General features: G+C 37.3%; 2 protein-coding genes across 2 annotated transcripts; both read left to right on the top strand.

Moving 5' to 3' along the window:
- Positions 1-8,700: 8,700 nt before the first annotated feature.
- LOC306862447 (uncharacterized protein) lies at positions 8,701-10,624 on the top strand. Its single transcript, XM_079405256.1, has 5 exons — positions 8,701-8,822; positions 8,902-9,009; positions 9,434-9,577; positions 9,767-9,877; positions 9,990-10,624. The coding sequence occupies exons 1-5, from the start codon at positions 8,774-8,776 to the stop codon at positions 10,178-10,180; spliced, it is 603 nt and encodes a 200-aa protein (XP_079261382.1). The 5' UTR covers positions 8,701-8,773; the 3' UTR covers positions 10,181-10,624.
- Positions 10,625-20,428: 9,804 nt separating this feature from the next.
- LOC306862780 (uncharacterized protein) lies at positions 20,429-26,347 on the top strand (the record flags this gene model as incomplete). The annotated part of the gene is made up of 2 exons (XM_079405766.1): positions 20,429-20,690; positions 24,840-26,347. 2 exons carry the CDS (start codon positions 20,429-20,431, stop codon positions 26,204-26,206), a joined length of 1,629 nt encoding a protein of 542 aa, XP_079261892.1. The 3' UTR covers positions 26,207-26,347.

The raw sequence follows: 26,347 nt of genomic DNA, 5'->3' as shown, positions 1-26,347 counted from the left end.
CAAACACAAATTAGAAGAAATATGAATTAATATATTGTATATATTGTGTAGTGTTTGGGTTAAAGAGTGTGTTGTTTATAAATATGTTGTGTTGAAATGTATCTTTCTCTTATATGTGTATCTAAATGTAATGTCTCTTGCACTTGATTGCTTGTAAATATTGATTGTATTTTGTATTTGCAAATGACAAATTACTTGTATTTTAATTAAATACATTTCTCGCACCAGTATTTTTGTATTTTAACTCTCATAACATCTTCATTTCCTGTTGAAAGAGTTGAAGTAAAAAAAGAGTAATTGTAAAAAAATATATAAATTTTTAATCATACATATGATATATCCTTTTTTTTTCTCATCTATACATTATTGCTGTGTTTTGGGAGATATGAAATACTTTTGTACCTGTTTACTATAAAAATACTCAACTACTTAGCTTGCATATTACATTTTTATGAAAAAAGTCACTTAAATGATGATCTAAATTTAATTTAAATTGTTTCTGGATACTGATCTAGGTGTTAGGTGTAAAATTCTTCCATCTGGTGGTTAGAGAAAAACTTTGAGTATTTGAAAGAATAGTGTAGTGACTATATATATCCAACAGAGGCCCATAGAGGGCCATTCATTTTTCTGGAAGTGGTCAACTCTCACAACTTTTCTGATATATATTTTGTAAGTATATATTGAAACATTAAAAAATACATTAAAAACAGTATTTTTCTCAAAGGTTAGAATTTGTTTTGTTTGATGTATTTTGAAGTGCCCACTTTTGCAATAATGCCACACAAGTTGTCACTAAAACTTGATTGCAGGTACATATTTATTTCAATCTAAAAGGTAAAATAAAAACTATTTTATTTTGCTTAAACGTAAATAAAACCAATACCAAAAAAATGAATAAATAAATAAAAATTAAACTAAACTAAAAAACAACAACTGCAATAAGCAGATATGAATGGTGGGTATGTGTGTAAGAGAGAGAGTGTGTGTGTGTACGTACATGAGTATGTTCGTTCCACATTGTATTTGTGCTCTAGTGTCAGGCTTTAATTTTTTTTTTGTGTGTGGACATTTTCAGATTTATGCACGATTTATTGATTTTATTTGCCAATTTCTTTAAACAATGCCCTTTGTTGCAGTCACACGTGTGTGTGTGTGTGTGTGTGTGTGTGTGAGTGAGCACGTCTTTTCTACATTGCATATGTGATCTAGTACCACAATTTCATTTCTGTGTGAAAAGTTTCAGATTTATGCTGGATTTATTTATTTTTTTAAATTTTGACAAAATGAAAATATATCTATAATTTTTTTCACATTTCCCATTCATTTTCAGTTGGGGTCATATTGATCCCAAAGACCATATTCGTAAAAAAAAAAAAAAAAAAAAAAATTACATACCTTCAGAACAACCGAATCAAGGCCATTTTTTTAATATATGAATACAGCTAGAAAATGTTGAAAAGTCACAAAATCTTATTCCACTGAGATGAAGGTAACCATTTTTTAACTAAAGAAAAGTTGATTGGAGTCATATTGACCCCAAAGTCTTTATGAAGGTTAATTAAATACATTTGATGAGCTTGTATCTGTAATTTGTAACTAAATACTTTTTGATGTAACTGTGCCCATCTCTGTTACCAACCCATTGCAAATCTTTTAATGAAACTATAATATATTGAATTCAATTAACAAATCATTAAATACATTTAAATATGCGGTGTCTGTGGGCCTATAATATATTATTTTATTACTTTCCTAATCTGAAATAATCAATAATTGTGATTCGTGAAACAGATCAGTATAATTTCTCCATTCTTAAATTGACTGATATTAAACAAAAATATTAAGTCAAAAACCTAATTTGTCATAGTCAAATATTTTTGTGAATAAACTTAATAGACTAAATGACAGAAAATATTGGAAACTCAAACATCCAACTCAATCACTTATGATTAAAAAACCACTGCAACAGAAGAAATGGCAAGACTTCGCAAAGAAATAAAAAAACCAGACAGTTTATTTATAGTGTGAGATAGTGAAAGATGAGCTTTAGGTGTGCAGGAAATCAGAAATCATGAGGGCTCCCTCATGTGGTGAGTGGTTTGAGTAGCAGTCCACAAGAAATAACCACGGTTTTAAATAAAAAAAATAAAAATAAAAACATGGTTTCTTAAAGTCACCTTTATTCATATAACGCTTTATACAAAACTGATTGTGTCAAAGCAGCTTTACAGTGTCAACAGGAAAATACCTTTTGAACATTCTGTTGACACTAATGTTGCAACTACATGTCAATGAACTCTCATTAGAATATTTGTGGACTGTCTGCTTCATATCTGCTAAGTCTTTATTGTGACACTCTACTGACTTTAAGTAACTTTGCAAGTACATGTAAACTTATTCTAACCCTAAACATACCAGTCTACTAATACACTACTAACACTCTAATGAGAGTAATGTTACTTATAGTCAACAGAATATGTTAAAGGGACCATCAAAATAAAGTGAAACCAAATAGTTTGTCAATAATGCAAGAGGACAATTACAAAGAGGCAGTTTTCCAGCTAAAGTCAATTCATTAATGATTCAGTGATGTCATCATCCAGTTCAGCTCTCTTCCAATAGTGTCTATGCAATCAGTCAAGCATCCCCAACTAAGCAAGTCAAAGGCGACAGTGGCAAGAAACCAAAACTCCACTGATGACAGAATGGAGAAAAACTTTGGGAGAAACCAGGCTCAGTTGGGGGACAAGTTCTCCTCTGGCCAGATGAAACCAGCAAAGCGTGGTTTTAATCCAGGTTGCAACACAAATCAGGTTGAGCAGAGGACTCATCTGGTTCCTGTGGTCTTGTTCTGATGGCTGTCTAGGTGACGAGGTCTTCAGAGGGGATCCGTCTCTGGGGATTGGTGGCTCAGCTAGTTGTCCTGGTCTCCGCTGACATTCAGGGCTGTAGAGGTCATCTCTAGGTCCGGATCCACCATCTGGACTGGATACGGATTGGATCTGGGTGACTGCAGTGACCATCTGATCTGGGTACAGACTGGATCTGAGTGGCTACGGTGACCTCGGAATAAGAATAAAACAGACTAATATTAGCATAGATGCCATTCCTCTTATGATGTAGCAAGTACATCGGGTGTTATGGGAAGTATGTTATGTGTACGCAAGGTTAAAGAGACGGACATTTAATCTGGATTTAAATTTACAGAGTGAGTCTGCCTCCCAAACAGTGTTAGGTAGATTGTTCCAGAGTTTGGCTGCCCACAGTTGATAATCTAGGTATTATCAAATTGCCAGTGTTTTGAGATCACAGTGAACGTGAAGGACAATAATGCGATATGAGCCCACTCAGATATTGAGCTAAACCATTCAGGGCTTTCTAAGTAATTAGCAAGATTTTTAAAATGTATTTGATGTTCAACAGAGAGCCAGTGCAGGGTTGACAGAACCGGGCTAATATGGTCATACTTCTTGGTTCTAGTAAAAACTTTAGCTGCTGCATTTTAGACCAGCTGGAGTTTGTTTATTAAGCAAGCAGAGCAACCACCCAATAAAGCATTACAATCATTTAACCATTAACGTTTCTACATTGAACATTAAGAGCATATAGGTCGTAATTTAGATATATTTTTAAGATGGAAACATGGTTTTTCAAATGCTAAAACATGTTCTTCAAAGGAAGTATTAGACACTGTTTTAGGTTGTTACATGCTGAGGTTTTTGGCACAAAAATTAAAACCTCTGTTTTTTCTGAATTTAGCAGTAGTACATTACTAGTCATCTATTTTTTTTTATATCAACTATGCATTCCGTTAGTTTTGCAGATTGGTATGTTTCATCAGGCCTCAAAGAAATATAGAGCTGAGTTTCATCAGCATAACAGTGAAAGCTAACCGTACTGTATCCTATTGCTATCTCCCCAGGGTAAAACGTAAAGCATGAAAAGCAATGGCCCTAGTACAGAGCCTTGAGGTACTCCATACTGCACTTGTGATCAGTATGATAGCTCTTCATTCACTGCCACAAATTGGTGTCGGTCAGATAAGTACGATATAAACCATGCCAATGTGCTTCCTATAATTGCAACATAATATTCTAGTCTATTTAAAAGAATGTTGAGATCAATAGTGTCAAACGCAGCACTAAGATCCAGTAGCACTAATAGAGAAATACAACCACGATCAGATAATAAGAGCAGGTCATTTGCAACTCTAATGAGAGCAGTCTCAGTACTATGATACAGTCTAAATTCTGATTGGAAAACCTTATGGATATCATTTTTCTCTAAGAAGGAACAAAGATACCTTTTCTAGTATCTTTGACAGAAAAGGGAGATTTGAGATTGGTCTGTAATGAACTAATTCTTTTGGGTCAAGTTGTGGGTTTTTTTAATGAGAGGCTTAATAACAGCCAGCTTGAAGGTTTTTGGGACATAATAATGACAATGACAAATTGACTAATAGTCAGAAGAGGATCTATGACTTCTGGCAGCACCTCATTTAGAAGCTTAGATGGAATAGGGTCTAACATACACATTGCTGGTTTAGATAATTTAACAAGTTTATACAATTCTTTCTCTCTTATAGTAGGGAATGAGTGGAATTGTTCCTCAGGGGTTCTATAGTGCACTGTCTGATGCGATACTGTATGTAGCGGCCTAAAAACCAACCAAAGCCAGAGGAGCTGAGTGCGGAATAACTTGTGACGCGTCAATCATCCGTTACCTTTTTATTTTGAGGTTTATTTTGATCGACCAAAAACTTACAATGAAAGATTTCATGAAGCATTTGAAGATCATTTTAAATCAAGGAGTTTTCCTTCCTTCCCCTCCCCACAACAGGTGCTTTAATTCTCATATAATTAGTGACACTCCCAAATTTTCCCATGGTCACATGACATCACACATGAATGTTTAAATGGCTCCTATATTCCAGCCCCTAATTATTATAATCTTAATAATAATTACATCCAATAAATACACATAGGAGACATAGACATTTGACTCAAAATCTCAAAATACAATTTTTCTTTTTCATACATCAATCAATGTCTGTGTATTCGATGGAGTCCATGTAAAGTCCTTAATGCTTTAGTGTCAATGAGTGATTTTAACTCAGTCATAACAATGTGTAAAGTCAATGTCTATATTGACCAGTCCAAAAAACAAAAAAAATATTTTCCAAGGGAAGTGTCAAATATCTGCTTCCACCACTGATTCATCCATATCCATAGATTCCTTAGTAATGGGACGTCCATTAATGATTGCTTCTGCTTCGCATAGAACTGTATGAAGACTATCTTCATCAAGGGTTTGTGTTCTTAAGATGGCATTAAGAACCTTCCTTACAGACCTAATCAATCTTTCCCATGTGCCTCCGTGATGTGAACCAATTGAAGGATTAAAAATCCACTTGATTCCTTTCTGTAGAAGCATGCTATTAATCTGAGATTGGTTCCAATCTTCAGTAGCTTGTCTCAACTCACGTTCTGCTCCAAGAAAATTTGTACCATTATCAGATCGTATTTCTACGACTTGTCCACGTCTTGCGATAAATCATTGCAATGCATTTATAAAGGAATCTGTTTCCAGTGATGGCACCACTTCTATATGAATAGCACGAATGGCTAGACATGTGAAGATAACGCCGTATCTCTTCATGATACTTCTCCCGCTCTTAATTTCGAAGGGTCCAAAACAGTCAACTCCAACATAAGTGAATGGAGGTTTATCTGGAGAAACTCTGGAGCATTTGTAGATGCACAATTTTTACTTTTTTTTCTTACATCTTGTTACATCTTTGATTTTTTTCTCTGAAATCTGATTTCTTATACTGTAATACTGTTTTTTTAACAAAAAATAAAAAAGTAACAAACTTCTCACAATTCTGACTTTTTTCTGAGTTGAGTTTCTGAGTTTGTATTTTATCACTTATGCAATGATTTTCACTTAATTGTGATGCACATAACACAAGATTATTACAGAGGCAGCTGACATGAAGAGAGGAATCTGCAAACTGTAATTCCTGTTCATATATAGGACTGGATTGAGTTTATAAATGTGACTGTTCCTTTTCACTTGTTCTCCTTTTTGCAAAATTGAGAATTCATCAGGATATCTCTGTCCTTGGTAGTAAAGAATAATATCCAATTCAGCTTTCTTCAGCTCCTCCACAGAAGCTCCCCTTTTGTCACACTGAACCTTTGGCTTCTCCATTTCATTTTTCAGTTGTTGTCTTCGTTGGTTTTCATCCACTCCAGATTGCGTTAAAGCCATTTTCAATAATTTCCTCTTCTGACATCTGAACACTTTCAAAAGTATTCAAAATCACAGCATTAATATGATTGTGCATCTTCCACACCATTCACAGCATATTCATCATACTCAAATAGCCAAAAAGATTCTACATACTTTTGGAAGGTGCTTCCTCATACAGAACTTCTCAAAATACCTAAATGATGTTTTGCTGGAACCGTTTTGACAGCTCTAAAACAACCTTGTGAAGTTTGTTATTCTAAATAATTTCATTTTTGCTTGTTTGTTTATTTGTTTTTTAGTGAATGTGGAAAGGCAATCCTCCGCACTTCCAGACAGCAAGTTCCAAGGAGCCTACATTTAACAAAACAAAATAAAAATGGAATGTAAACTGAGATTTCTGAGGGTAAAAAAGCCTGAATTGCAAGATGTAAAGTGCTTGGGCACGGTTCAAGGCATCTGTGCATGAATAGGCTACACCCTAAATGTGACAAGAGCAAAAAACAAAGAGGTGCTTTTAGGTCACTTAGGACTAAGCTATCATATTGAACATATTCTAGGGCACTTCACAAATTAGTTTGAAAACTAAAATCGCTTTCATGCTTTTTTAGGTTTTAGTGCTTTTGTATACTTTGGAGCATTTGTAGACGCACAATTTTTACTTTTTTTTCTTACATCTTGTTACATCTTACATCTTTAATAAAAAATAAAAAAGTAACAAACGTATCTCACTATTCTGAGTTTTTTCTGAGTTGAGTTCCTGAGTTTGTTTGTTTTTTATCACTTATGCAATGATTTTCACTTAATTGTGCTGCACATAACACAAGATTATTACAGATGCAGATTCCTGTTAATAAATAAGGTGAGAACCAGGGGTGTAAAAAATAACTTGAAAATTATTCTTAAAACTATGGATACTGAATATAAATTTTACACGGGCAAGCACTGTGTCTATAGCCAAAAATATACAACCTTTAAATTGTAAAGCCTTTTAAATTGTTCAGTTTCTTGTCCAAGCATTTTGAATAATTTTCTTTATGTAAAGTGAATTAATTGTATAAAATGTTTTGTCAGACAGACAAAAAAGGTTTTGTTAAGTTGGAAAACAAACAAAATGTAATAGTGCAGAGGTCTAATGTATGTTTATGCAGAATACACAGCACAATGGAACACAAAAACACTTCAAATGGCCCTTTAACAGTGAGAAATATTGAAAGACTGAAACTCGGCTGCTCAGAATGGATTGATATGGACTGTAGATAAACCAACGAGAGGCTTATGATGAGTGATACAGAATTAAAACAATCTTCTAAAGCCTCATTTTCTGATTCCTGTTCAGTGCTTTCACCTGCAACAGAAATGTTTTAAATATGTTTATTTGGGGCATTTTCTTGTTTGTTTTTTTTAATTGAGATGCAATTAACAATTCAATTTGATTAAAAAATGTATTAAACTTGACTTTGGGGGTCAAACATGCTTGGTTTGATTTAAATCTCGAGTGCACCATTAATATGAGTTTGCAGGTGCTTATTTAAAGCGTTTGAGATAAACAAGAATTTAAACTGTTCTTGACCTGGTTTCTCAAAAACATTCCATCATTACATGTTAAACCTTAAGCCTTTTTAAGTAGCACCAAACGCTGACAGACAAGACAGCTCCAAAGAAACCACTGATGAAAACAAAACAAGTCTGGCCAGTATTTACTTTTTAAAATTTCATGTGAGTAGATAGGGTTTGATGCTGGTCTAGCTGGTGGATCAGCATATCTGAAAATGAACATGATTGTCTTTTAACTAATGTTCTTAATATAAAACAAAAATATATATAACATGCTAATTAAGAACTATGAGCACAGCAGATGTACTTGTACTTGCTGGTACATTTATCATTTCAAAAAGAAATATTAATTTTAAGTTATGTACACTGTTTTTAACAAAATTTGATCAAGAAAATTGTTAACAGGAATGCTTAAAGGGATAGTACACTCAAAAAATAAAAACTCATTTATTCAACCTCATGTAGTTCCAACTTACTTTCTTCTGCATAACACAAAAAGCAGATATTGAATGGTGACTGGGTCCATTAAAACATTGATTTTCACTGAATACCTACTTTTATGTTCCACAAGAGAAATAATCATAGAAGTTTGGACCAACATGAAGGTGAGCAAATGATGACACAATTCCCATATTTGCATAATGCATGGAAACAGATTTTTTTTCAGAATATCAACAGAAAAAAAAAAGTCATACATGTTTGGAACAACACAAATGTGAGTAAATGATGACAGAATTTTCTTTTCTTATACTTCTAAGTATAAATTTCTTAAAAAGAACAACATTTATTTTTAAACTAGATCCTCAATTAAAATTGGCAAGTTAGTTATTTAATATACGGTTTTTATAAAATTGTCTTTTTTTGTCAATCTTTTATTTCCTCATGAAGACCCACCCCTTTTTATAAGCTATAAAATGAGCCCTGCAACAAACACATTATCTCATTCACCTCCTGATCAGAGATGGATCTGCAAATATCAGTTTTTCTTCTGTTCGTTCTTTTCACTGCAGGTAAATTCAAACTGCTTGAATTTGTATTCAAATACATACCATTAATGTCTCTCTCTGTCGCTCTCTTTTATTATTAAAGGACACTTTCTCATCTGTAATCAGTGCCCAGGTGTGTCGAACGCTTGTGACCAGATACCATGTCCTGATGGACTTTCCAGCAACTGCTTTGCAGCAACAGCATATGCTAGTAAGTCCAGAATAATGAATTGAAATATATTGTTATTACTTACTGATGGAGATGCTGCTATATATCTCACTGGTACTGTGACAGAGTTACTGTTAATGAGGTTGAACGTCTTTATATTTTCTGGACAGAATTTATAATTGCATGCATAGAATGTTCAAAATAAATTACCAAAATGAATTTCGATTTCTCTCAAATTATTCTTCTAAATTACACCATGTCTGTCTGAATACTTGATTCTGATTGGCTGGACGGTATGCTCCCAAACCACTGAATTCACAGGTAGTTCCAAAGTTGCACAGTTTTACATTACAAACTTTGGCAGCTCCGATTCAGCCACATTATGAAAACGTTCTACTTTATCAGATTTCTAAATATATTCCATCAAAATGACATGCAGTCACAATGATCATTCATGTTTTTTTAGGTGCATTAGGTGTCAGTTCCTCTTTAGTAACGGTTAAAAGTTGTGCTTCGGCTACCTGTCCAAGTGGCTCCATCAACCTTGGCAATATAAAATTGTCTTCTTACTGCTGTAGCACAGACCTGTGTAACAACCAAGATTCTCCAGGTAATGTACTTTACTGTCAAACGAATTGTTTGCTATTTGCAGAACACTTAAAAAATGGATTTGATTTTCTATCTGGGATTGTGACATCAGCCGAAAAGGAAAGTTTTTGGTAATTTGAGCATATGATGTTGTGTGCACAATAAGACCAGAACCATGTAAAGGAAGCACATCTATTTTTTCCTCCTGTAGATCCTAGCAATAATGCTCCCAATGGAAAGACGTGTTACACTTGTGATGCACAGGGGTGCTCGAGCATAATGGCCTGTTCAGGGAGTGAAGACCACTGCTTTAATGCAACAGGTGAGAAACTGGTGAAAGAAGATTAATAAAGTTATCATTTTTATCTCTTTTATGCTTAAGCATTCGATACAGCTTAAATACACTAACTCTATCTGTGTTTTCTTTTCATAAGGGACTTTTGGAGGCCAGTCACTGGGTGTAAAAGGCTGTGTCTCTAAAGCCATATGTGATGCTGCAACTTTGATTCCTAATGTTCAGGGTATCTCATGTTGTTCAGGGAAACTGTGTAACGGTGCTGAGAGCGTCCCTCAGAGCTTCCTGTTCCTCTGCTGTTCTCTGCTCTCCTTCATCCTGCTGCACTGAATCCAGCAGCTCCTCACATTCTACAATCAGACACACTGGACAGATTGTATTCTCTCTATAATACCTTTGGTCTACTTTTGTGATTAACTGAAAAACAAATATGTGCGTTTTAAGAATTAAAATACTGCATCACCTTTGCAACTCGTTTCTTGGTTAATTTTTAATAAAGCTTACAGTGAATACATAAACATGCTACTGAAAACATGCTACTGAAAAAAATGAGGGTGGTCGGTGGTTGATCTATAATGCTGTTATTAGGACATAATTACTTATGGTAAATATGGCCTGCACAAAAACTGTCTCCTCGTTCCTTGGTCCCTCAGAGAGTGTGACAGGGGGGTAAGTGAATATTGACACAATTTTCATTTTGGGGTGGAGTATCCCTTTAATAACAACAGCCCCCGTTTCCTGTTGAGATGCAACCTATCCGGTGATCTTGCGGGTTGGGCTTTTAGCATTATCTCCACTCATTTTCTATGATGTTCAAATTGTTTCAACCTAAGGATGTTGATTTTTAGAACATTGTGCAACATTAGCAACACATTACCCTCTGTTTGGTAGTCAAGGCAAAGGCTAATAATAGTAATTGCCTTTACATGACTGAATTTGTAGAAAACGATAGATAAATTCTGATACATTAACTTTTAGTTGACCCCTGTATCTGGGTAACCCATAAAATCTGGTAAATCTTACATATTAATGGACACATTTAATGTTATTTAATCTTCCATATGATGGATGATGACAGTCTGTTGCAAATATTCAGCATTATTTATCTCAGCTTTTACAAACAAAGGCAGTTCATGATCCAGAAATTACATCACAATTCTGTAGTTTTCAGGTGTTTCATGGCAACAAATGGGAAGGTGTTACTTTGGTACAAAAGATCATTTACTGTCACCTGCTGATAAATAATGCTAAATGCACATTTACACTTTACAGTACCCGTTACTACATTTAGCAACAGATCCGGGATTTATGCATGGAGTAAATATTCAGTGAAAATAAAGTCATTTAAATGCATCAGTTTTGTGTAGACCATATTTATACCACAAGTAATTATGTTCTAAATATCATCAGCATTATACATCAACCGATGACCACTCTGGGGTGCATTTCCCAAAAGCATCGTTAGCCAACTATGGTCACAAGCTCCACTGCAATCTATTGGTAATGACGGAACTTATAACTATAGTTGCTTTCAGGAAATACACTCGTGCTCAATTAAAAACATTCATACAATCTTCTTTTAGTTCAGCTGTTTAAGTTATCAAAAAATAAACTCAAAAACCAGCGTACAGGTACACTCCCCCCAGAACACTCATTTGAATAAGACTGTTGGCTACTGCTATGATTGGCTAATAGTTCACTATCTTTGACAACATTCCTCATAGATGGGCACTGCTGTGATTTAGGTCAAACGCATAACTAAAATCCATATCAAACGATCTGTAAGAGGAGGCAAAGCAATTTACCACGTAATAAAAACAGTTACACTTGTGCTGCAACATCCAATATATCCAACATCCAATCGTCACAGCATTGTCTTTTAGTTTCAATCTTTTTGAAAATCTTTGGGCTTTATGCTGGAGGTTCCACCTTGGCTTCTTCTGCCTTCAGTTCTGCCAACTGCTTCAGTCTCCTACCTTCTAGTATCTGCACCTGTGTTTGATTGGTTTGTTTCCATGTATTTAAGCCCTGCATTTTCTTCTGTTCATTGTCGATTGTCATCACGTGTGAGGTTTTGTTCTGTTCTTGAATTCCTCTTGTTAAATTATGTTTTATTAATATGGTTTGAGAGGAGCACGATCAGATAATCAACCAGTTCAGCACAGGTGGAGCTCGTCTAGTTGATCAACTTAATTATTGTGTGTGTGTGTGCATGTGTATGTGGTTTGAGGACACAAATTTGTATAATGACATGGGTATGACAGAGTATTACAATATGAAGGTGGTTTATGAGGACACTGCCTATGTCCCCGTAATTCAAAAGGCTTAAACATACTAAATGTTTTTTTTTTTTGAAAATCTAAAACTGCACAAAGTCTCCTGTGAGGGCTAAGTTTAGGTGTAGGGTTGGTCTAGGGCAATAGCACACACAGTTTGTTCAGTATAAAAACCATTACGCCTATGGAGAGTCCCCATAAACCACAAAAACCAACGTGTGTGTGTGTGTGTGTCCGTCCGTGTGTGTGTGTGTGTCCGTCCCATGACAGTTTTCCAGCACCCCAACGCCTCACTTTTAAACTATTCTTATCCTATACTAGGGGGGGATTTCTCTGGGTTTGACCTATATTCTGAGCTCCGAGACTTCCTTCAAGACAGCACACCAAATATGCTTAATATTTGCTAAATCCTATTATATGTAAGTGCGAACTCATGAAATACAAATTATTTCATTTACATCCTGCATTCATCTTTATTTTGCAACTAAGCTGTGACACGGGAATTTTTAGTGTTATACCCAACCTTTCCCTCATGCCATGAAGCCATACTTAAAAATACATTATGCCCAAAAGCATGTAAACACCACACCTACACATAAATGAACCTGCTGAACACCTTCAATCAACCATTTCAAAACATGGTGGTTGTAGAGACCACATTCTTACGCAACAGACTCATCATAATGTCATGTTCATTTACTGAAATAGTTAGACACATTGAATGTTCACACACAAACACAAAAAAGGATTGTTAGACAAATCAAAAATCACACTTCTCAATGCAAAATTGCAAAGAATTTAGGCATTTCACCATCTTCCATACATAATATTGTGAAGAGACCGAGGTAATCCAGAGAAATCTCAGTCCATGTAGGACACTTCAGCTGAATGTGTGACCTTTTGAGCCCTCAGATGGCATTGCATGAGAAACTGCTGTTAAATATAGCCACATGGGCTCCAGAGTACAATGGGAAAACTGTCACTTCACACCGTCCACAGCTGCATTAAGAGATGCGAGTTGAATCTCTGTAACGCAAGGAGAAATCTATACATCAGTAGTACGGGGTGTAATGGTTCACAAAATTCAAAGTTTGGTTCGACACAACACAGTGGTGTCACAGTTCGGTACGTTTTCAATAGGGAGGGGGGGTAATTGGTTATGTCGCAATGTTGGAAATATTTCTGTTTTAAACCATGAAGGCGAGCCAATGGATATCACATAAGCAACGTGCAAACATTGCGCAAGAGTTATGCCGGTGAACGTCTTAATCTTAGTCAATTCACTATGCAGTATGTGAAAGTAAAAACGGAATGACGGAGCTTTCGGCATCTGACGCCGCATATTCTCTCAGGCTTTTTTTTTAAAAATATCTTTTTAAAAACATTTTAATGGCCTAATCTTATCCTCACAGTATGTCGGTTATGCGGTAGCCTAATACTGTGTGTCAAATTAATTTGAATTTTAATTTAATAATAAAGTAACTTCATAATCAATAATAATAATAATAGGCCTAATAAAAATAAGAATGCAACAGGCCTACCCATAGGAAAGAAAAATCAAAAGTGAAATATTTAACATCTCAAATATTTCTACTAGACAGAAATGAGGTTACTTTAAAAGATTGAATGGAGATTTTTGCTTGAGTCTCCTGCTTCTCAAACTTGTCTCCTGAGACAAACTCGAACACTGTCACAATGGTCTCCTTTAAAGCTTTAAAAGAGATCTCAACAACATCACACTCTGTGCTCAGATATTTCTTCTAGTCTAAGGACTCTGGTGGTCTCACATTTGTCTCCTTTAAAATTTTAGAATAGCTCTCAATAACATCACACACGATTTTTCTCCTTAGCTAGATTCTCTGGATCTCTTACATTTGTCTCCTCCAAAGTTTCAAACAAGATCTCAACAGCTTTGCACACTGTGCTCAGATTTATCTCCTTAGCTAAAGGCTCTGGTGGTCTCACATTTGTCTCCTTTAAAATCCCTCGTGAGATGTGTGCAAACCTGGTGGCCGTTATCTGCTTAATGTTGTTAATTTCCTTATATTGAATGCTAAATTCTTCATTAGCAAAAATGGCTTAAATCTCCTTTTTGTCTTTCCCCTTTTTCTTCCTGAATTTAACTCTCGTGTCATCTCTTAGACTTATAAATAACAAAAAAGTGATGCATAACTTTTATAAAAATGTTGTAATTTTATTTTTGTATTTTTCTTTGTTCTTTATGGAATTCCTTTCAACTTGATATGCGCAAACCCATAATATTAGTTTTCTGTCCTTGTTATTAGGATTGTTCTTTGTAGGAGATACAACCATGTCTCATTTCCCTGTTCTTGAACATTTGGCAAGTTCTGCAATTAAAAAAAATTAAAAAATCTAGGGGCAACTTCCAAACGGCTTTTTTGCACCCTTGACGGGCACTTTGGGAAGGAGACGCCATTTGCAGGGATGTTCCTAACGAAAGTGATCAACTGAAGACAGTAATGCCTTAAACCCTTCAAAGAACACACTTCAAGGGCTCTGCCCTTCGAAGGGAGTATGGCATAGGGATGCTCGCTTCTGTTAAGAATTTACCAAAGATGCAAGCAAGTTCTCTGGGCCAAACTCATCTTAGATTATCTAAAAGACAGCACATTTCAACTTGTTTTTTGGGGGAAATGGACATTAAATTGTCAGTCCCAAATATGAAAGGCTCCATGAAAATTGCAAGAAAAATACTTTTCTCTTTAATAAATATTGATAGTAAAACACAATTTATGTGAGGCAGTTTCATGAATTGGGATGCTTTCATGTTATCAGTCAAATATATTTGTTAATGTCAAAATGCATGTCTTTGTATTTTATCATTTAATGTTTTTGGTTACAGTTGCAAGGTAAACAGTCTTTGAATGAAACACGAATGTGATGTCTTGTACCAGTTTCTCAATAGCATTCTCTAACTTACTGTCAGTTGTACCCTAATCATTATGATTGTAACGCGCTTTGGGTGTACAGCAATACACAAATCGCTATATAAATGCATCATTCATGCATTTGGTCTCATTGTTTATACGTAGGTATTAGCACTTAGTCTACAGGTACAAAACGTACATTTTTGCACTTATGACTGATGTTGAACCACATTGGATATATTGATTTAAAAAGTAAACATTATTTATTCAGTTAAAAATGTAAAATATTTACGAATCTTTCATATTTTATCGATAAAGGATTTAGATCCTTACCCCAAACTTGCATATAACCATTTTATTTCATTTACATTTAAGAAATATATAAAATAGACCGAAATGAGTTGCTAACTCCTACCTCTAAATCTAACCATTAAGAAGGCCTAGGCCTAATAAGTAAACTGCGTTTAATAAAGATAGTTGAAAACAATGTCATATGACAGCTGAATAATGCCACAATTTAAATACTCATAAGTATTCATTGACGTATCTGTAAAAGTGTTCAAATCATTTGTTTTAGTTATTGTCAGTATGTGTCAGGATTGTGGACTGTCTTGTGTGTGTTTTTGCTCCCCATGTGCTCCGTGACCCAGTTTCTGGCTGTGCCCAAATTCAGGGTCTGCATCCTCCTTAGGATCCTTCCTACCCGGTTGAAGGAGGAGGCATCCTCCGACGTCCGCAAAACCCGGAAGTCGGTGTTTGTGAATTTGGACAGCCTACCCTTCTTTCAGTTCCCTCCCTTACCCGTTGCTCATATCCTGTCGCCTAGCAACCGTGACAGCACCAAGCAAGAAGCGGGAAAATGGACAAACAAAGAGTTATTCTCCTCATTTTAATTATTTTGGAAGAAATAAAGCAATTAAATAAATTAAATACTTTCTTTGCTCGTTGTCGGAGAGTTTTTTTATATCAGACTACAAGACAGTCACATCCAGGTAAGCCATTATAGCCTATTTTTATTTGTTTTTAAGTATTCTACTAATTTCTCCTACAAATTCATTGAGCCGAAGCATAAACTTTAGCTTGTTTTGTCAGAGAAACTCCTCTCCCACTCCGCTACCGCTCGCTTCGTCCGCCATTACGCTCTGCCGAAAAGAATTATGGGATAGGTAGGACGGGAAAGGATCCACCACACCCATCCTTCCAATTCGGGGAAAAGGAGGACGTATTTGTGGGCCGCATTTGAAGGATCCTACGAATTTGGACAGCCTTCGTCGCGGCGCTGTGACGTAACATCCTTCAAATGAGTACTCCGAAGGATGCAGACCCTGAATTTGGACACAGCCTCTGTCTCCCATTAATTATCTCATTTGGTTCAGGTGTGTCTAGTCGTCAGTCCCTTAATTGTCTGCGTATTTAAGGTCTTTTCCGTTCAGTTAGTGTTGCTCCCAGAGAAGTGTGACAGAAGAACTGACCTAAAATGATTAACTCCGTTTGTACCCTCAGTTTTATTTCTCGTTTCTCTCAGTGTTCTTGTTTCCATTGTGTTCGCTCATGGATCCCTTCGTCCGGCCCGAATTCCTCCTCCTCCTGCATGAGCAGGGGGACCGATCTCTCAAGGACCACACAAGACTGTTCCTGTTTTTAGCTAATGCTACCTGGATGACGTGCTCTGCTCCTATGATGCAAGCTTGTGCACCGCAAGCAGAGCGGCGGCGGCCGAAGATGGTCCTTGAGAGGATTTCACCGCCTTTTGTGGAGTGGACTCTGGCGAGAAACGGATCGCCACTCACCATCTGCCCTGTGGATGATCTCGCTGGATCCACTCCCGACCCAAACTCCAGCCCACCTACTCCCCACGGTGCGGAGCATCAGCCCGAGCCCACCAATGATGGAGAGCCTATTCCCACTTTGATTTGTGAACCAGCACAAAGCCGAGCGACTGAGTGGAGGATTGCCCCAGAAGCTGAGCCCAACCCGTCAGACCAGGTGCGAGAGCTGGCGACAGCATCCACCACGAGGGCGCAAGCTGTGGACTGTGTGAGTGTGGAGTGAAGCTCCGCCCCCTGCACCACGGCTGAAGGCGAGCTGATTATACAGCTGGGACTCCTGGCCCTCGAGGGGGATCTGATTGATTTAGTAGACGGATCTGGATAATATTGTTCAATTTATGTAGACAATTTTTTGCCTCCTATGGGATATAATTTTTTTCACGAGTAGCCTATATCTTCAGAATCAGAATGAGCTTTATTGGCCAAGTATGTTTACACACAAACATTTGTTATAGTGACAGAAGCTCCACAGTGCAACAGAGACAGCAACAGGACACGGATAATAAAAAATAATACAAATGGGCAATGTAAAAAAACAACAAAAACACAATATATAATATAGACAATTGTGTTTACAGGTCTGATATGTGCAAATTTAGAATGAAAAAAATTAAAGTAAGCAAGTGTGGTGAATAAATAATAGTTGTGTGTGTTCTGCGTTTTATTGTTGAGAGTTCATGAGATGGATTGCCTGAGAGAAGAAACTGTTCCTGTGTCTAGTCGTTCTGGTGCTCAGATCTCTGTAGCGTCGACCAGACGGTAACAGTTCAAAGAGGGAGTGTGCTGGGTTTGCTCATTCTGGATAAGTACAGCTCTTGGAGAGTGGGGAGGGTTGTATCAATGATTCGCTCAGCAGTACGGACTACCCTCCGTAGTCTTCTGAGGTCAGATTTGGTCACTGAGCTGAACCGAACCAGACAGTTATCTTGCGCCTCTTTATGCATGTTTGATCGCATTTTAATTGATTACATTAATCATAAACATGCTTTATTTTTTCCTTTTGGAAAGGGTGCACATCAGCAGGCTACCAGATATTTCACACACCTTAAAATGTACTTCGCATCATTTCGCAGCAGGTGGCAGCAGATGACCAAAACAATACATTAGCGCAGCTAAGAGCTGAACAACTGAATCAAACTCCCCCTGATCACAGACATTGCTTATTGATTGACCTCACTGATACTAGTCAGCAGATCAATAAAATAAAGTAAAAAAATAAACTAATGTAGAAAATGTAACAGTTTTATCAGAGGGTGCAAAGATCAAATGATGACCATGATGTATGTTTGAGCTCAATTATAATCTTGTGCATTTCACATAATATTAACATGTTTTACTAGAGCAATCACATGGGTTGCTAAATATGTCGTGTTTATGGCAAGCCGTTTTTACTTTTATTCCTTCTCAGGATATGAATTCTTGATATCAGGAATTAGATTTCTACTAGTAACAATGCCTATTCTTGATATCAACAATTAAATGGTCACTATAATGACAATGATCATTTCTGATATCATGAATCTGAAATTGGCCTTGCAGCTAGTGAAAATAGAATTACTGATATCTTTTAACTAGTAAAAATACTTTTACAGATATCTAGAAATGCTTTTTTCACTTGTAAGAATAGCTATGGTAATGTATTCATGAATATTAATGAGATTTCCCATAATCCTCTTTTTAGCGTCAGCATTGGCCAAAGATGGCAGAAGAACGTCCATGCGCAGAAACAGCTCCTTTATTTATGTTTTCTCAATGAAACATGAAATTATGACTGCATTTATTTATTTATTTTTGTTAATGGTTTAAAAAAAAAATGTATCCTGTTTCTTTTTATTGGCCACCAAGTCCTTCGGATAATTTAAAGAAAAATGAACAAGGCATTCATTTAGCCATAATATAAAAAAAAATACTTCATGTCATTTTTTTCATGTTTACTTTTTCATTACTCTTTCTTCTATATGGAGGAGTTGTCATATTGCGTGCCCAAATTCGTGCCGGCGTTTCTCTTTGTTTAAAGGCAGGTGCGGATTTTTGTTTTTATTTTTTTACTGTACATTTTGATGTATTATAACACCGACACGTTTGATGAGCCGACATATTTGCACTCTCTGCCCAATTCGGCTCGGATTTTCTTGACCATTGGGACCAAACGTGATACACATTGTAATGTCCTAATACTTGCATTATTTTTAAATAACATGTAGTCCAGTTCTTGAAGTATCGATGGACAAGATTAATGATAAAGTCTATTGAACCTCTTTCTCATCTGTCTCAGCCATTTCCGTGTTGTGTTAATGATACTGCACTGATACACTCTTCTGAAAGTTAAGACATGAATAACAGTCTCTCAATTGTAGTGGCTTTGGAGTGGAATGGACAACGATTTAATAAGAATTATGTAATCTTGCTCATCTGGTTCATTGCTTATTATCATTATTATTATTAGGCTATTTTATATTATTATTATTATTATTATTGCTATTATTATACTGTTTTATTATTAGGCTATATTGTTGTTGCTGTCTTACTTTGTAACTATAAATGTGTTTACTTAAAACCTAACAACAATTGTATCATAAAATAAATAATAAATAATTTTTCTGTTTTGTAAATGTGTCTCTACTGTCTAAATCAAGAGTGAGATCCAATTATAATCAATTGCTGAACTTTGACATAGTCCCATTCTGAGCAAAAGACCCACCATATCAGCAGCACTGACCGTGACAGAGCTGCAGTGTTTGGGACAAAATTGCCAGCAATGAGTTAAATAAATAGAACAATTCTATTGTGGAGAAAAATGAAGTTCATAAATATATTGTACTCAAATTAATTTTTTGTTGTTATTGTTTTTCTTTTAGGCATAAGGTTGTACAATGTGCAATATTGCATGTAACACTGCAATCCTGAACTGCAAGGTAAGAAAAAATAATTATAAATAATTAATAAATAAACAATAAAATTAAAACAAAGTACAAATATAAAGGAATTACATAAACAAAAATAATACAAAGAAAGAAAACAATATTTTAAAAAAAATCTTATATATATATATTTAAAGATTCAAAATTTAGCCTAGGCTTCATTTATTAAAAAATAAAAATAAATAAAAGGGAGAAAAACTCAAATCCCCTTGTGGTTCAAGGTTTTCATATGAAAATGTGCATAAAAGCCTTGCAAAATAAAAATACATTAATCTTAAAATAAAGATGATTATAAAAATAATTAACAAAAATTCAAACAAAATCAAGAAAAAACATTTTGAAAATAATAATAATAATAATGACAATAAGATTGGGAGGGGACACATTTTTGCCCCTTCCAAAAATAAAGGGGGGGGGGGGGGGGGGGGGGGGTATAATGAACATTAACCATTAAATATCATGGCATAATAGTACTTCAAAACTGAAAGAGATCGAGCGAGCGATTGGTCGAGAGAGAGAGAGAGAGACTATTGGCAGCGTGCTCACCTGATTGCGGGGCTTCTTTTCATCTTCTGCCGCATCAAAGGGTCATTTCGCCCGCGGCGCAGAGAATGAAGTGATCACCGGTACCGTTACATCTACATTGACGCTTTTCACCCTCAGCATGGCCATTAAGAAGAGCAAACCGATTGCTCTGGACCGGCGCGATATTCATTCCCTGCTGGATGTGATCGGCGGCATCGGTGCCGTAGTCGCCGTGGGGATCATTGCCATGCTGTCGGTGTGCGCCGCGTTCTTCATTTACCGATCCTTTAGAGGTCAGCGCGGAAAGGGTGACGAGAATAACGGCAACGAAACGACGGGAGACGGGAGCACGGCTCGGAGGAGGAAAAGAGAGAGGGATGATCGAACTACCGAGTCAACAGGTAAAACCGGACAATTGTTGAAGCATGGTCTGCTAAATGTTTGTGCGAGACTTTTTTTGCAATACCACATATAAAATGTCACTATGACTTATCAGATGTCACTGTAACAGGCAAAACCACACATGCCGATGTGACAGCCATATACACCGCAAAAAATGTGTTTTAGAAAACTTAGCCAATCAGAAACGTTTTCTGCATGTCAACACTTTGCACGTTTGCTGGCAGAAATGTGTAAGGCGGGGTTTTGGATAGGTCTATTGATTATGTTATTGATTTTAGTTATAATGTTTGGAATAATTTTACACAAATCTAGGTCACACTTGACATTTTTTGTACATGGCAACAAGCAGTATATGATGTCATGCTTCAGTTTTTAATAATTAGTAACTTTAAAAACAATGCTCTGTCTAAAATGTTACAATAAAGCCACACATATAGGCACAAAAATAAAATAATAATAATAAAACATTAAAAACATGAAAATATACACTACCATTCAAAAGTTTGGGGTCAGTGCATTTTAATTTTTTTTTATTTTGTCTACTTCACCAAGGATACATTAAATTGTTTAAAAGTGATAGTCATTTAAATTTTACTAAAGATTTCTATTTCAGATTAATGCAGATTATTAATGATAATTATAATAAGAAGAAATGCTTATTGAGCAGCAAATTAGCATATTAGATTGATTTCTGAAGGATCATGTGACAGTGAAGACTGGAGTAATGATGCTGAAAATTCATCTTAGCATCCCAGGAATAAATTACATATTACAATATGTTTTTTTTTATTTAGTTATAGTTATTTTATTTTATTTACAATTTAACTATTACTGTTTGATAATATGATCACAGACACAGAACAACACCCATTATAATAATTCTCGGGGACTTTAATAAAGCAAATCTCTCCCGTGAACTGCCAAAATACAGACAGCACATCACATGTCCCACCAGAGACCGTAATATATTGGATCACTGTTACACAACAATAAAGGACGCATATCACTCGGTTCCACGAGCAGCTTTAGGACTCTGATCACTGTTTGGTTCATCTTATTCTGACCTACAGGCAGAAACTTAAATCTGCAAAGCCTGTATTAACATCTGTTAAAAGATGGACTAATGAAACCGCGCGGGATCTACAAGCCTGTTTCTCTTTCACTGATTGGACTGTTTTTGAAGCCGCTGCCATTGATCTGGACGAGCTCACAGAGACTGTAACATCTTACATCAGTTTCTGTGAGGATATGTGCATTCCTAACAGGACTCATCTAATCTACAACAACGACAAACCATGGTTCACTGCAAAACTCAGACAGCTCCGTCAGGCCTGAAGATGCTTACAGAAAAGGGGATAAAGTCTTGTACAAACAGGCCAAATACACACTGGAAAAAGAGATTAGAGTGGCAAAGGGGAATCATTCTGACAAGCTCAGGAAAAAATTATATTCCAGTGATCCTGCTTCAGTGTGGAAAGGAATGAAGGATATCACCAGTTACAAGTCACCATCCCCCAGCACTCTGGAGAATCAACACCTGGCAGACGACCTGAACGAGTTTTATTGTCATTTTGAAAAATCACCCCACACTCACTCTGAACACCTCTCCACACAACTATTAACACCTCCAGCACCTCCTCTCCTCCACACCTACAATTCAAATCAGCGAAGAAGATGTGGGTCAGGTCTTCAGGAAGAACAAAAGAAGGAAAGCACCAGGCCCAGACGGTGTGTCACCAGCCTATCTGAAAATCTGTGCTGATCAGCTGGCCCCCATCTTCACACAGATCTTCAACAGATCACTGGAGCTGTGTGAAGTCCCTTCATGCTTCAAACGCTCCACCATCATCCCCGTCCCAAAGAAACCCAAAATTACTGGACTTAATGACTACAGACCTGTGGCTCTAAAGTCTGTAGCCATGAAATCATTTGAAAGACTGGTTTTGGCTTATCTGAAGGACATCACTGGACCCTCACTGGTCCCCCTGCAGTTTGCCTACAGAGCAAACAGGTCTGTGGATGATGCTGTCAACATGGGACTGCACTTCCTCCTGCAGCATCTGGACAGACCAGGGACTTATGTGAGGATCCTGTTTGTGGACTTCAGCTCCACTTTTAACACCATCATCACGGAAACCCTTCAGAATAAACTAACCCAGCTCTCCGTCCCCACCTCTGTCTGCCAGTGGATCAACAGCTTCCTGAAAGACAGACAGCAGTTAGTAAAGCTTGGTAAATTCACATCCAGCACTCGTACCATCAGCACTGGAGCTCCTCAGGGCTGCGTACTCTCCCCACTGCTCTTCTCTCTCTACACCAACGACTGCACATCTAAAGACCCCTCTGTCAAGCTCCTGAAGTTTGCAGACGACACCACACTGATCGGCCTCATCCAGGACGATGACGAGTCTCCTTACAGACAGGAGGTTAAGGAGCTGGCTCTCTGGTGCAGTCTTAACAACCTGGAGCTTAACACGCTCAACTGTGGAGCTGATTGTCGACTTCAGGAGAAACCCCCCTGCTCTCTCCCCACTCACCATCATGAACAGCACTGTGACTGCAGTGGAGTCATTCAGATTCCTGGGCACCACCATCTCTCAGGACCTGAAGTGGGATATTCACATAGACTCCAATGTCAGAAAGGCCCAGCAGAGGTTGTACTTTCTTCGCCAGCTGAGGAAGTTCAACCTGCCACAGGACTTACTGAAACAGTTCTACTCCGCCATCATTGAATCCATCCTCTGCACCTCAATAACTGTCTGGTTCAGCTCAGCTACCAAATCTGACCTCAGAAGACTACGGAGGGTAGTCTGGACTGCTGAGCGAATCATTGGTACAACCCTCCCCACTCTCCAAGAGCTGTACTTATCCAGAGTGAGCAAAAGGGCTGGTAAAATCACTCTGGATCCCTCACACCCAGCACACTCCCTCTTTGAACTGTTACTGTCTGGTCGACGCTACAGAGCTCTGAGCACCAGAACGACCAGACACAGGAACAGTTTCTTCCCTCAGGCAATCCATCTCATGAACACTCAACAATAAACGTGGAACACACAACTATAATGCATTATCCATTCACCACACTCACTTATTTTATTTTTATTTTCTCATTTCTAATTTGCACATACTTGACCTGTACATACATAGTTGTCTATATTATATATTGTGTTTTTGCTGCTTTGTACATTGCCTATTTGGTCATTTGTATATTATTCTTTTATTATCTGTGTCCTGTCCTGTTGCTGTCTTTCTGTTGCACTGTGGAGCTTCTGTCACTACAACAAATTCCTTGTATGTGTAAACATACTTGGCCAATACCGTATCTTTGATCAAGAAAAAAAATTAAAACATTTGACAGACCCCAAACTTTTGTCGTTCCTGCAACACTGCAAACCTGCAGCTTTGAGTTTTGTGGATTTTAATTCAGCTAAGAGGCCAATCTGGACAGGTTTTTTCTTGCATTTATTTGCACACTGAATTATTACTGGTCTTTTCTTTTCTTACATCTCTTTAACCATCAAACCATTTATCAGGTCTTTACACTGCAAACGCAGCAAAGAAGCCTCGTCTTGTCCGAATGCTGGCTATTATATTCCACAGTCTTGTGCAGCAGTTGGAGATTTGGTTGAGAGATTGACAGTGACTCTGTTGTTCAGCTGCCAGTGTCATGACAGTGCAAAGTTGAAGGCAGCTCTGATGCAGCATTTCATTTCATGCAGCCAAAGCTTGAAATGTACACTTAAAACACTATTATTTTGCTGTCCCATAAGCAACCTCTGGTATTTCCTTCTAGAAATGCAAATCTAGTTAGTTAGCCCTAATATTTTTTTTCTCATGGGTTTTTTTGCTCGATTACTGATGATTTTTGGTTGATTTATTACTCCCCGAGGTCCCTCAGCAAGTAACCTTCTTCAACTGCAGGTCATTTACATGGACTATTTTTGGATTTAAAACAGTGATATGCACTTTTCCCATCAACTGATCAAATATTGTTTCACAACCATAAAACCAATGAAAACATTAATGCACAAATAACATTTTGAGTCAAAATAAGGATGAATAAGGATGTTCTTTTCTAAAATAATTCCTATATAAATGTTTGATCACTTTAAGCGCATGTGACGTAATGCATTTTCCTTCACTTTTAGGAGAATGTCAGGGTGAAAAGCAGAAGTGCAGTGAATCCACTAACCTCTCATCCACCGACAACATGCTCCTTCCTACAGAGGTGCCAGACAAAGACCCGAATGAAAGCACTCTTAAGGATTTGGAGGAGATTACAGATGAGCTCCTAACAGACTTGGAACCTGAAATGGGAGAAAAAATAGATTCTGATCTGGATCACTGTGTAGAATTGGATCCTGATGAAAACACGGAATGTGAGCATGAGGATGATGATGGACGCAAGGTTTTGGCTGATGTGAGTGTAGGTTTGACAGAATTGGACATCCAGCGCAATTCTGTCAAGAAGGAAATTGAGGAATACCTTGACAAGTCTGTGAGTTTGGACACAGATGAGCCGTCTGAAACTGAAAGCGCTCGGGAGATCATGTATCAGATACATCAAGATCACATCTCAACTAAAAGCAAGTCTTCTCCAGACCAAACCCCATCCAATCTCAGCAAGATCCAATTAGAGGAAAACATCAATACATCAACTGTGGAAGGAGAGGAGAACACGAGCAAGAAGTTTGAAGACCATCATGATTGGCGTTTTCCACGAACAAATAACTTTGATAGCTGTTGCTGTGATAAGAAGACGGATACGATGGAGAAAATAAAAGGCCAGCCATGGTTTCACACTAGAAGCTACACCACAGATGCCATAAACCTGAGCCCGGCTGTGGAAACGATGGCTAACCACAGCAGCAGGTTTGACTTCCAGAACTACTTGGGTTTCCAAACTGATAATACGTTCATGGGTGGGTCTTCAACACAGGTGAATCTCTTGCAAGAGAAGAAAACCAACAAAGAGGGTGCGTCAATGGAGAAGAAACACAAAAAGAATGAAATCAGCATCATGGATGCCATTATGGACAATAATGAGTGGCTAAACATAGGTGGACCAGAGTTCAGAGATCTTCCTTGGCTTTCGCCAACTGCAAGCGAAGAAAATCAGACGCAACAAGAAAAAGAAGGGCAAGTCGAGACCGATTTAGCCAAAGACGATGAAGAACCAGTGAATAAAAGAGTAGCGACTGTTCTGCCTTTATCGCAAGCGGTTAACGTGACCTTCAGGATTCACTACATCACATATTCTCCTAACCAGCTGGTGGCTGTTACCGGGAGCCTGCAGGAACTGGGGGCCTGGGAGAGATTTGTTCCACTACAAAGAGCCAAGGATGGGTTCTGGGCCAACACTATCAGCCTCCCTGTGGAGAACCAGGTGGAGTGGAAGTTTGTCCTCGTGGAAGATGGAAGGATCTCTCGCTGGGAGGAGTGTGCAAACCGCTATCTCTTTTTAACAAGCCAAGATGAAGACATCTATCTTGACAAGTGCTGGGGATGTTGTTGAACTCAGAGGTGACTATCTTCTAGGGCTGCACGATTAAATATAAATTTGAAAATTGCGATATGGCTGCGGTTTAAATGAATAAATATAACTGCTGCTTGTTTAAGAGTGAAGTGAGTGGTCATGTGTTTTTACACGTGCCCA

Source organism: Barbus barbus, assembly GCF_936440315.1.
Source record: "Barbus barbus genome assembly, chromosome: 43".
Classification (NCBI taxonomy): Eukaryota; Metazoa; Chordata; class Actinopteri; order Cypriniformes; family Cyprinidae; genus Barbus; species Barbus barbus.
This window is presented reverse-complemented; position numbering and strand designations above follow the sequence as displayed.

Coding starts and splice junctions, on each gene's coding strand:
- LOC306862447 (XM_079405256.1), top strand. CDS start 8,774: ATGGATCTGCAAATATCAGTTTTTCTTCTGTTCGTTCTTTTCACTGCA. Junction 8,823..8,901: donor GTTCGTTCTTTTCACTGCAG/GTAAATTCAAAC, acceptor TTATTATTAAAG/GACACTTTCTCATCTGTAAT. Junction 9,878..9,989: donor CCACTGCTTTAATGCAACAG/GTGAGAAACTGG, acceptor TCTTTTCATAAG/GGACTTTTGGAGGCCAGTCA.